The sequence below is a fragment of the Glycine max genome, chromosome 8 (genome assembly GCF_000004515.6).
Source record: "Glycine max cultivar Williams 82 chromosome 8, Glycine_max_v4.0, whole genome shotgun sequence".
Lineage (NCBI taxonomy): Eukaryota > Viridiplantae > Streptophyta > Magnoliopsida > Fabales > Fabaceae > Glycine > Glycine max.
The window spans coordinates 11,739,523-11,751,448 of record NC_038244.2 but is presented as its reverse complement, the minus strand read 5'-3'; the positions used below and the strand labels follow the sequence as shown (position 1 = coordinate 11,751,448).

Genomic DNA, 11,926 nt, shown 5'->3' with positions numbered 1-11,926 from the left:
AATTTTCTAACATGCTGAAGGAAATAAATTACTCCTTAATAATCCTCCATTTAGAATAAAATTTAAGCAGAGCTGCATATTTGTTTTTTTTTCACTTGTGTATTGATCTAACAAAAATCAAATCAAATTCAAATAACCCAAGTTTATCCCTTTTGCCAAAAGCCGAAGAACCTAGGTGCCGAGCTACTAATGCATTACGAAGTACAAAGAACCACGTGTAAAAGATACGCATATTAAAAGTCAGATAACGTCACAATCGATTATCAATAATGTATAAGGCACTGGCATATAATGTTATTTCATTTTTTTTATAGAACTACAGAAGAATAAAACTACTAGAAAGAAAAAACTCTTGAACAATGTTCATTACCATGATGAAAAAACAGTACAACTATTGGGAACAAGCTCGACAAAACAGAATGAGGAAAATAATTTTAGCACTCTAGAAAACTAGCTCATGGGGCTTCACTCCTGCCTTCAAGGAAAACCTAGCACCCAAGTAAGACTTGAGCTCTGGAACACTCTCAATGGCCTTTAACAAAGCAGTGTCCACGGTTTTTTGGTCATCTTTCTTTTCTTGGGGAAGCACATTTTTCTCCTACAATGGAAAAAAAATGATAATAGAGATCGGCATCATAGAAGCAACTCAAGATATGGGAAACATCAAAACAAAACGATTGTCAAACTAACCTCCTTCTCTGCCTCAAAGAATTCGCCTTCGCCCTTTGTTTTCTTTTTCTTAGCTTCCTTGGCAAAGTACTTGTCATCAAATTTATCAACATTGACATCAGAGATATCCACCTTTGTGGATGTACCAATAACATACGATTGGTTCACCCTTCTCAGAGGAACCCCATTGATCTTAAAGGGACCTAAAACAGCAAAGATACTAAAAGATAAGAAAGACAACATTTCAATGAAGGTACAGATCACATGGCAAGACCCACTAATTGAAGGGAAGCACATATTAGTAACAATTTGAAAGCAACTACAATCATCAATGCACATCTAAACCTAATTAGAAAATGCAAAGAACTTACAATGAAAAATAATAATCTAAAGAGACACTATATTAAGTCTCAGTTTGGAATAGCTTGTGTAAAATAAAAATCTCACTACCAGAGACTTTATTCTGGGGGTTTTGGGGGTAGGGGCAGAGGGAAGCAATTGTTACCCCTAAACATTATGTTTTACAAAAACATAACTAAGCATGTTGAAGAAGCAGCCAACAGCAAACATAAGAGGGGGCATTTGTCAATCAATCAATTACCAGAAGTAAAATGAGAATACAAAAGAGCAATCAGAATAACTCAATTAAGTATAATGACCACAAGTAAAATGAGAATACAAAAGAGCAATCAGAATAACTAAGCATGTACTTTGTAATGCATTTGTAGCTCGGCACCTAGGTTCTTTGGCTTTTTGGCAAAGGGCTAAACTTGTGTTATTTGAATTTGATTTGATTTTTTGTTAGATCAATACACAAGTGAAAAAAAACAAAATATGCACTTATGAGAAATATTTTAAGAAAGAGTTTTATTGCAAATAATAATCTTTAGTAGGATTATCTCCTCTCCCTTAAATGATATTTGTGGTCTCTACTCTAATTGAATAGAAATTAATCTCATCACACACCTGTTACAAGAAGCAATCCAGATGGAAGCTGCTTCAAGAAAACAACCCTCTTTCCCTTGAACCTCCCAGCAAGCAGGATCAGAACAGTCCCTGGAGTAATGCTAGCCCTGAAAATCAAAGCAAACCAAATATAAGATCCCACACTTAAATGAAGAGACACATTAAAATTCATAAGAATGGGATTTGTTTTATGGGAGAAAAATTCATTTTATTATTCAACATCTTGTTTATTCCAAACCCATCTACACCTCATATCCCATTTCCCATGCTATAACAAAAACAGTACCCAATACATCTAAAAAAATTCAAATTAAATTATTAGAACAACCAAGTGTTCATTTTACCAGCTAACATCTAGAATTGGCATACTACCTTAATCCCAATCTGCACCTCCTTCCTTCCAACCCCAAATCTTCAAAATAAATAATCACAAAAAAATAATTTTTTAACATTCTCTAACCATAGAACCACTAAAAAAACCATCATAGATAACAACTCAAATTATTAACACACAAGGATCATTTTCCCAGCTAACATCTAACATTCCCTTGATTCACTTACATTTAAACCTGCACCACAGTCCACCTCCCAGCAGCTCAAAAACAAGTTTCCAAACAAAACTCTTTTTTTAACATTAACTTTTTCTAATCATAAAACCACTAAAAAAAGAAGAAACCCACATCAAATCAAACAAATAAAAACATTAAACACAAACACACAGCATCATATAAACAACGAATGAAATTAACATTTAGCACTATCAAACCAAGCACCTGAGTTTCGCGGGCTTGGGCTTGTGCTTGTTGACGAGGGGCTTCTTCACGTCATCGGCCGGGTAGAACTTGGGCGGCTTCTGGGCCGGGGCCTCGGGTTTGGGCTTGGGATCGTGGAGGGGCAAAACACCGCCGTTTTTGGCCTTGATGGCCCAGATGCCCCTCTTGTGGTACATCTGCGACCTCGAATATTTGCCAATTCCCCTGACCAAATCAGGGTTCCTCGACGTGGTTCGGGGCTTCTTCGGCGCCATTGCTTCGTCTCCTCTTTCTGCTTCTCCTCCTTCTGCTTCTGTGTTGAGACTGAGGCTTGTGACGCAAAACCCTAACTCTGGTTTATATAAGCGCCTGAAAACGCACCGGGTTGATGTTTCTATTGGGCCGGGCTTTGTGAAAATACTTTCGTGGACTAAAAGGCCCATGCGAACTACACTGACTGTTTTGCTATCTCTATTGCTCACTTTTCTTTTTTAACTAACAACATATTCATGTGTCATTCTCATTTTTTATTTTTTTACGTATTTTTAAACTGCGTTTACTTAAAAAATAAATTTTCATATTAAAACAAACATAATTAGTATTTACATTTTTTTTTAAATATGGTAATTAAGCAGAAAAAAATCAACTCAATCCTGATTTTGAAGCTAGTTAAATCATTGTCTGCTATAAAATATTTGGGAACTGAAATCATTGTTTTTGCTCTTGCCTTGTTTCCATGTTAATAAATTTTATTTTAATATATTAATTATATATTTATGTACAAAATCAACACTATTAAAATTAATTTACTATATGATATTATGAGTATGTGGTGTTTTGTAATAAAAATATATTTGTGAATTAATATTAAAATATTTATTATATAATTACGTAAAATGATATTTAACTTTATTATATAACTATTAAGTAACAACAAATTTGTATATGAAGTTATTAAACTTAAAGGCAAAAATATTATTTTATGAAAAATATATTAACTAATTAGATTTAAATTAATTTTTAATATACAAATTCCAACTGCAAAATATAAATATTATTAAAAAACATTTATTTATGAAATTATTGAGTAAAACAATTTTCTGTGAATGATAATTGAGGTTTTATCATAATTAAAATTATTTTAATTTATAATATTATTGAATTGTTAGTATTCACATGTGTTAAATACTTAACGAAAGAGTTTGTTTAGTAAGTAATTTGAAATTGTTTTGTAGTAAAAATATATTTAATAAATTCATCATAATATAAATATTATATATTTATGTCAAAATGTTTTGTAAGTAAAAACAATTTTATAGGATTTTCATCCTATAAACAAAAGTCCAACCTATTTTTTAAATCCTCTGCCCCCGGAGATTAGAAACTCATCTACATATACTATTAATTAGGAATACAAAACAAAATATCACTAAACTATAGTGAGAGAAAAAGGAAAAATGGAATCCATGAGAATATTCATATTTTACCAACCCATGAAAAAGTCATCCACCAAAAAAGAAAGTTCCTTGAATCTGCATTCAAGATTGTGGTTTATTGTTGGGTGGATTAATGAAATAAAGTTGGGAGTAAGGGGGAGAGGGTTTTGGGTTCCAGTTTCAGAGAGAAAACAAGATGAGGGGAAAGGGAAGAACCGAGAAAAACAGCGGTTTTTAATGCCTAGTATTTTTAAATTATTAATGACGATAATTTTGCATGGAAGGAAGGTCTATTTTAATTTTTTAAAAGATAAAAATTTAAATTGAAAAAAATATTAAATAACCCATTTGACTTTAATTTTAATATATTGAGTTTTGGTATGTACTTATGTGAAATATTTTAAGAAAGAGTTTTATTACAAATAATAATCTTTGTAGGATTATCTCCTCTATTTATGATATTATTGATAAATTAAATTAAAAGTATTTTGTAATAAACATATTAATAAATGAATTTATACATAGATTCAAAATATTGCATTATAATGAATATATTAACCATTAAATGTAAATTTGTTTTTGGTATAAAAATTGTAACCTTTAATATAAATAGTGATCAGTAAATTTTTATTTATAAATTTATTTAAATATATTTTATATGATTTTTAAGTATAAATAATTTTATAGGATTTCAAAGTAAAAATAAATTAATTAGATAATTAGTTTTAGTAAGTTAGTAATATATAAATATAACATTCAATTAATATAGTAATAGCATTATATTAAATAAGCCAAATTCGTTTGGCCTTTGTATCGAAAGCAAAACGTCCACAACAAAATCACTATGCTCCTTTCTGACGACGATTCATATGCATATGTTCTTGAATGACCTCATCAAACTTTTTGGCCACTCTCTCTGCATTACCATACAATATAATCCAGAAACACTGCTCAACCACCCAGGCCATATGTCTGAGAAGATCGACATAGGATTTGAAGAAAGAGTACCAAGAAGATGGAGAAGATCATGATGATTAGCATTATTCTATGTGCCTGGGAGACATAGGATTTTAATTCTGACATAAATCCCTCTTACTTATCTCAATTGGTGTGGATGCAAAACAAATTATTTATGTATGTACGTAACATATTTATGAAGTTTTTAATATGTAAGAGTCTTTATTATTATTTATTTTGCTCCATTTGTGTGACACTGGACGTTAACTTTCTCTTAAATTGAAAAAACTCAATTATGTGTGTGGCATGGAAGAAGATGGAAAAGATTATGTTAAAATTTAAGTTTTGTCCTTTTTTTTGTCAAAGTTTAGTTATTTAATTTATAAAATAATAATCCACAGCTAAATATAATATACAAGAGATTAAAAAAAACTAATTTGTAAATGAAGATGGAACACAGAACTTACCAAATATCTTTATCTTTGTATATTATTAATGTTAACAATTTTTTCCGACAACTTTTTTATATTTTAATGTTAACAATTCGATCTTTCTCTTAAAATTAAAATATTCTACTGCGTACGGGTGGTACCAGATGTTAGGTTTAAATATTTTTTTTCTTAATTTTTCTTTTAATTTAATCTCTTAAATTTAAATTTTTTATATTGATCTTTTTTAACGTCTATTTTAGAATAAATTGATTTTTCTATCAATTTGATGACATCTTTACGGTTTTACATGTGTTATCAAATTGATCAAATTAATTAGTATAATAAATTAATGGAAGGACGACGAACATGGTTACCAAAATCATATCCATTATGGATAGATATATTTTTCTAAATTTATTTTTTAAATTATAAAATAAAAATATTTATTGAAAACGAAAATTCTATTCTCCTTTTTAAAAAAAATTATTGTATTCAAAGTATTGGTAGAGATACTACTAATTCCTTACATGTTTCCCACTTTACAATTGCACCAAAATCCAGAAACTAACAATTATCCACCATAGTTTCAAACTTGTAAGAGAGATCGCCTCCGTGAACTTTTGAAGGAAGACGTGCTTATATGTAATTAAGAACACCAAAAGCCATATAAGGAAGGGAAAATGTAAAAGGGAGATTATTAAAGTGACGCCAGTTTTCTTCCCTGTTCGTAAAAATAAGGATAGCATAAACTTCACTACAAGCCCAAGCATTTCTACCAATTATAATATTGTATGAATGTAATTAACGGGAAGGGAGGTGCCCAGATTCGTAATTTTAGAAATTAGAGAAAGGATTATGAGTTTCCTAAAGGATGAAGATCGAGGGTCTAAAATTTTGAACCAGATTATTTAAGTGTCTTGAACCAGATTAAAATATGAAAAGATCATCATCGTGAAAAATCCATGATTATATCATTAAATTTGCTATTATTTATTAACATACTCATGCCTATATAATCATAAATATATTTTAAAAAATGACATTAATTTGCTTAATTAGTGAAGTAAAACGTGAATGCACATGTGGTAGAATCTTGGATTTTCTTCTTCTTTAGATTTTATTGGTAATTAAGTTAAGTTATATATATTACTTGTACAATATTTTTTATTTCTATTTATCTTCATTGTATCAACTATCTTATCACATATGTGCCAAAAAAATCTATCTTATTACATGCCTCTCATTTTTTATTCTTACTTTTTCCTTCATATTTATATATAAAAAATATCCTATTACATACTTCTCTTTTTTTATTTATTTGTTTTTCTTTATTGTGTATTTTGCTTACCTAAGAAATTGTATGAATACAGATTTTTATTAAGATTGATAGAGTTTGAGCAATATGGTTATGATATATTGGAAAAAGAAATAGCTTTTATAAAATTAAATCCTAAAAGATTACAATATAAGACGTTATTGTAGCTACCTACGCATTCAACTAAAGAAAAATGATAAGATGTTTGGTTAGGAAGGAGGCTTTTTCTCTTGTCATCAAAATAATTGTTGGATGCGATCATATTAATTAAATGGTTTAAATATGTTTTGGGTTTCCTAAAAAATTAACAAATTTTGTTTTAAGTTCCTAATATTTTTTTTGACACTAAGTCTCTAATAAAATAAAATAAAATTGTTTTTAATTCTTATTATTTTATTTGTCTTTTTAATATGTTTATTTTTTCATTTTTGTCTCTAAAATTTATAGATAATTTGTTACTAATCCCTAACAAAATATTTTTCAAAAGGATTAAAACAAAATGAATAAATTATTATAAGGATTAAAATAAAATAAAATAAAAATATCTTAGAAGCACTAAAACAAAATAAGAAGGACCAAAACCTAAATTTTCACTTCATCATCAGGACTCAATGTAAATTTTTTTTATTAAGGATCCAAAATAATTTTTTTTTATTAAGGATCCAAAATAAAATTTATTAATTTATCAGATATGATAAATATATTTAAGATTAGTTAAATTTAGTAACAACTTGTGCAAGAGAATTAAATGCACTATGTTGCATATAAACTAGGTTTTAAAGCAAACTATATGATACAAAGTGTGATACAAAGTGCATGTTTAAATTAAAGTTTGTAAATTTAGTTTGAGTTAAACTTATATTTGCAAATTCAATTATTTAAAATAGCAATTCATGTCTTACTTCTACAAAACTTACTTTCCAAACAAAATTTTAATGTACAAATGTACTTTTGAAAATAACCATCACTAAACCAAATTTACTCTCCAAATTAAGTTTAGATTTTTCCAACTGCAAATCCTTTTGCCCTCTTTTCCCACCAATAGAAGACATTTTAAGATAGGCATTTTTTAAGAAATATGTCAAAGGCTTATTATTAACTAGCAGAAATATGATTTCAAAATCCAAGAACGAGAATACTTGGCATCAAAACACATTTTCTAAAAAATTTATCATAGACTTAGAGAATTTCACCACAAAGATGAGTGGGGGAGTGTGAGTCTTGTTCTCAGATTATCACCACTAAATTTAGATGGAAAAGGATTATCAAATTCTTCTTCTAATTCCTCAACAGTGGTTGTATCAACATGAGACAATTTGATATCCGTATGGGAAGGATATCTTGGCCATGTTCTATAGCACCAAATCCCAACCAAAAGGAGGAATAAGATCGTTGATGGCAAAATTATCCATGGGCAGAAAACAACATAGAGAAACATGAAGTAGCTAAGCACCGTGGTAATTTTTTTCTCGTCAAAATGTTTAGCAACAAAGACCAAAACATTTAGAAGAACAGCAATCCTGTGAAATTGAGCTCTCCCCCTCCTCATGCTCCACACATTTTCCCCCGCGTCTAGCATGTACTCCACAACCTCTTTACTAAGTGGTGCTTCAGCCCTTTTGAACCTCAATGTAGTGATTGCAGCAACTTGGTTCCTCAAACTATCCAACTGAAATATCGACAAAGTGCATCCTTGGAAACAAAGGTTGTGCATAAGTTTGCAAAACACTTAACAAAGATAAACAAGAAAACCTCACAGCCAATTGAATTTCCCCCATCTTCCTGGCTCCTTGTGTGTGCAGGTTTATAAGCAGATAAGAGTGAGTGTAATTTTCCATTATCAAACACAACAATTGTGATCACAGTGCAAGGGTCATACACTTCCCAAGTATATTGCTCATTCCACTTTGGAGAAAGACTATCTATAATAGTCCTCGTCTTCACCCACTTGGGACCATACTTAGCTACACAATAGGCATAAGTGCGATTTTTCTTCTTCATTGGAGAGATCCCCACAACATTTAGAATTCCTAGCTAATTCCAGAACACCAAAACTGGGTTTGCTCAAATACTTAGATGTTGGCCTAAGATCACTAGTGTAGTGAGTGATCTCATCAAGAACATGGTACCCTCCATCCGAAGAGATCCTCATATTAAGTTTACTAGAAAACCCAACCTCTTCTTCACCCTCATTTTCCTTTCGCTTCTGAAGGTTGTGCCATACACTAGTTGGTGGAGTGGCATCAATTCTCTGCTCCACATTCTTTTTCAAAGGAACCACACAACTTCCACAAGCAAGGAATCATCAAAGGATTCTGCTACGACAAACATCAAATCCTCATTCCAAATTGTATTTGTATTGCTTTTCATGGAACGACTCCTCAGAGCCATGTTCCCCAAGATACCTTGAATAAAAATCTCCGACTTATATTGCCACTCTTGTTTTTGAGCAACAAATCCTGGGCTTGAATCATATTATTATGATGATTAGTGATTACAGTTTGCAATGGCGTATGTTCTTTATCATAATAATATTATTATTATAAAATAGGTAACGCTCGACGCTTCATCATATTTAAATGTGTTTATTATTTTTTAGTCATTGAATTTATTTGTTTTAGAATTTGAATTTTTCATCTTTATTGTTAGTCTTTTTAACTTCTTTTTTTCTATCTTTTTACTTGAAAAAAAAGGTAAGAAACCAAAAATAACGATAAAAAATCCAAGGATTAAAAACACAAAGGACAAAAAGGATTGAAAGTAAATTGAGGGACTACAAAATTCAGACACTAAAAATATAAATTAAAAATATAATTTATTCTTTTGCTAAATGCATTCACCTTATACGAGTGAATCCGATGAAGAGGCCAACCGGACCATCCATCTATGCAAATCGAAAATGGATCTTCTCCGGCACCAAACACCATTTAGATAACAAGATAAACCTCCGACTCTGTTCTCAAAACCAAAACCTCAATTTTCATTGTTCCTTCGTAACATCCTCGTCACTCTCACATCACACAACAATGGCTTCTCTTCACTCTTCTTTCCTCCTTACATCAAATTTTCTTTCCCTCACAACCCCATCAAGTTTTCCCACTCACATTCTCTTTCCCGTGAGACTCTCCACGACCCACTTGCGACCCCTTCTTCTCACCACACGACACGGTTTCGGGAGATCACCCCGCCACCGCGACCGAGGCGGCCGTGAGGAGGCTCTACGCTGGCAACATTCCCCGCACTGTCACCAACAACGAGCTTGCCAAGATTGTTCAAGAACATGGTGTTGTTGAGAAAGCTGAGGTATTTTCATATTCTCACCCTTTCGTTCCTTTTTAACTTGTTGTATTTGTAAAAGTTATTCCTGTGTTGGATTGAATTTTATTGGAGAATCCAATGAATGTGGCTTGTGGGGAGGAGCTGGGTTCCATTCTCACGTAACTATTAGAAATAGTTAAAATTTTATTAAATTTTAAACACATCTTTGGGCGGCGGCAAGAAGAGGAAATTTAAGTGTGTTAAAGTCTCGAACATAACTTACCTTCCTTGGATTTAAATGATTTGTATCATTTTGTTTAAGTACAACTCTTAAAAGAGGTTTTTCATTTTTATTAGGCTTTGATTGAACCTGACTATGGAAGTGGATGTCAATGCTCTGAAAAGAAGGTAGCAGACATCGAAAGAGGAAGCATAAGGGCAACTATTCTGATATAAACATTTCCAGTAGTGTTTCAAATGAATGAAATTTCGTATGAACTTATTACGTAAAACTTTTATTATATAAGTGTTGTTAGTGTAATTTTACAAATCAAAATTCTGCTATTTAGACATCTAGTTAGTAAGGTTGATATCAACTGTGGAAAAAATAATTTAAATATAACGTAAGTTTTGATGTGAGAAACTTTTCTCCCTAATCATCATTTAGTTTATAGAAATAAAGAAAATTAGGTGATTGAAAAAATCTAGAATCTAAAAAAAAGTACAGGACACAAAAAAAAACTCTTCCTTGCACACACTGAGAAATAACAAAAAAAATATATATTTTCTTTTATTTTTTATAATAATAATAATCAGATTATTTTATTTGTTATTAATAAAAAAAAAACACATACAAACGTGGAGTTAAAATGGAAGAGAAGATTATCATAAGAATTATAGCTTAATCGTTCTAGGCAAAAAAAAAAAAAAAATCAATTTGAAACATCTCGTCACACTTTCAATCTCGAAAGAATTTTGATTGAACAGGTCTTTTCATCTATTTTATGTTTAAAAATCTGCAAGCATTGGATGATAAAAAAAGGTAAAAAAAACAATAGTAATAATTTGCTTTTGTTAAATTTAAACAAAATAAAATTATTAGTATACAAATAAATTTCTTACATGAACATGAAAAACATAAAAAGTATAAAAATTGGTCATGTTATGACTCAACGCTTCATAAATTGCACCGACGGGACATAATCCATCATCTCTTTCTCATTTTGTGATCGGTATGTAAACCATTCAAATTAATCATAAATTTTAGTGAATTATTACATAAAACTTTTATTATAAAAGTATTGTTATTATAATTTTGCAAATAAAAATTCTACTGTTTAAAATCTAAGTAGTAAAGTTGATATTAGTTATGGAAAAAATAATTTAAATTTAATTTGATCAAAATATTTAAATTAAAATGTATTATTTTTTTATCAAATTTATAACTTGATATATTAAAAATTTATTAAATAATGTGTAGTTGTGTACCAAAGAAACTATAATTTGAAATAAAATTCATATTTAAATAGATTAAAAATATATTATCTTATTCAATATATTTTTTATCAAATAAATTAACTTAATTAATTTTTTCTTTAATTTCATTTCTTAAATAAATTTTATAATGAATAACTGCACAAAAAAGGTAAAATAAAAAACATAAATAATATATGATATTGGTCGTGATATATAGATGTATTTAACAGAGTGATTATATGCGATCAGGAATATGACATTTATGATAAAAAAAATAACAAAAGTAGGTGAAAATAAGATTAATTTAGTAATTTTTTAAAAGAAATAATATATAATTATTACAGGTGGTTTAATTAAAAAAAAATAAAACTTAAGTATAATATTAAATTCAATATTATTTAATCATTTTAACATCTATTAATAATAGAAAAATTATTTAAAATTCTATATTATTGACTATATTTAAATTCAACATCAAAAAATTTAAATTGGTGAGTTAAATAATATGTGTTATTTGTTATTTGTTATAAATTCTTTAACACATAAGTTTGATTAATAAAGACTGTTTTAAAAAAATAGAAATATAAATATACATTTTTATATGAAAATGATGTCATTTTGATATTTGGTCTATACCATTATATATATATATATATATATATATAT

General features: G+C 29.3%; 2 protein-coding genes across 2 annotated transcripts; both read right to left on the bottom strand.

Annotated features, from left to right (window-relative positions):
* Nucleotides 1-336: 336 nt before the first annotated feature.
* On the bottom strand, nt 337-2,733 carry LOC100811720 (60S ribosomal protein L6). The gene is made up of 4 exons (XM_003531380.5): nt 2,409-2,733; nt 1,636-1,742; nt 691-872; nt 337-598 (listed from the first exon to the last, which is right to left on the bottom strand). Exons 1-4 carry the CDS (start codon nt 2,660-2,662, stop codon nt 443-445), a joined length of 699 nt encoding a protein of 232 aa, XP_003531428.1. The 5' UTR covers nt 2,663-2,733; the 3' UTR covers nt 337-442.
* Nucleotides 2,734-7,715: 4,982 nt separating this feature from the next.
* On the bottom strand, nt 7,716-8,527 carry LOC112997602 (FT-interacting protein 4-like). Its single transcript, XM_026129396.1, has 2 exons — nt 8,279-8,527; nt 7,716-8,195 (listed from the first exon to the last, which is right to left on the bottom strand). The coding sequence occupies exons 1-2, from the start codon at nt 8,525-8,527 to the stop codon at nt 7,716-7,718; spliced, it is 729 nt and encodes a 242-aa protein (XP_025985181.1).
* Nucleotides 8,528-11,926: the final 3,399 nt, after the last annotated feature.

What these genes read in the sequence shown, in the direction of transcription:
- LOC112997602 (XM_026129396.1), bottom strand. Translation starts at nt 8,527, where the DNA reads ATGAAGAAGAAAAATCGCACTTATGCCTATTGTGTAGCTAAGTATGGT. An exon ending in GAAATTCAATTGGCTGTGAG is followed by an intron (nt 8,196 to 8,278) that starts GTTTTCTTGTTT and finishes TCGATATTTCAG; the next exon opens with TTGGATAGTTTGAGGAACCA.
- LOC100811720 (XM_003531380.5), bottom strand. Translation starts at nt 2,662, where the DNA reads ATGGCGCCGAAGAAGCCCCGAACCACGTCGAGGAACCCTGATTTGGTC. An exon ending in CCCAAGCCCGCGAAACTCAG is followed by an intron (nt 1,743 to 2,408) that starts GTGCTTGGTTTG and finishes TTTGATTTTCAG; the next exon opens with GGCTAGCATTACTCCAGGGA. An exon ending in TCTTTGAGGCAGAGAAGGAG is followed by an intron (nt 599 to 690) that starts GTTAGTTTGACA and finishes TTTCCATTGTAG; the next exon opens with GAGAAAAATGTGCTTCCCCA.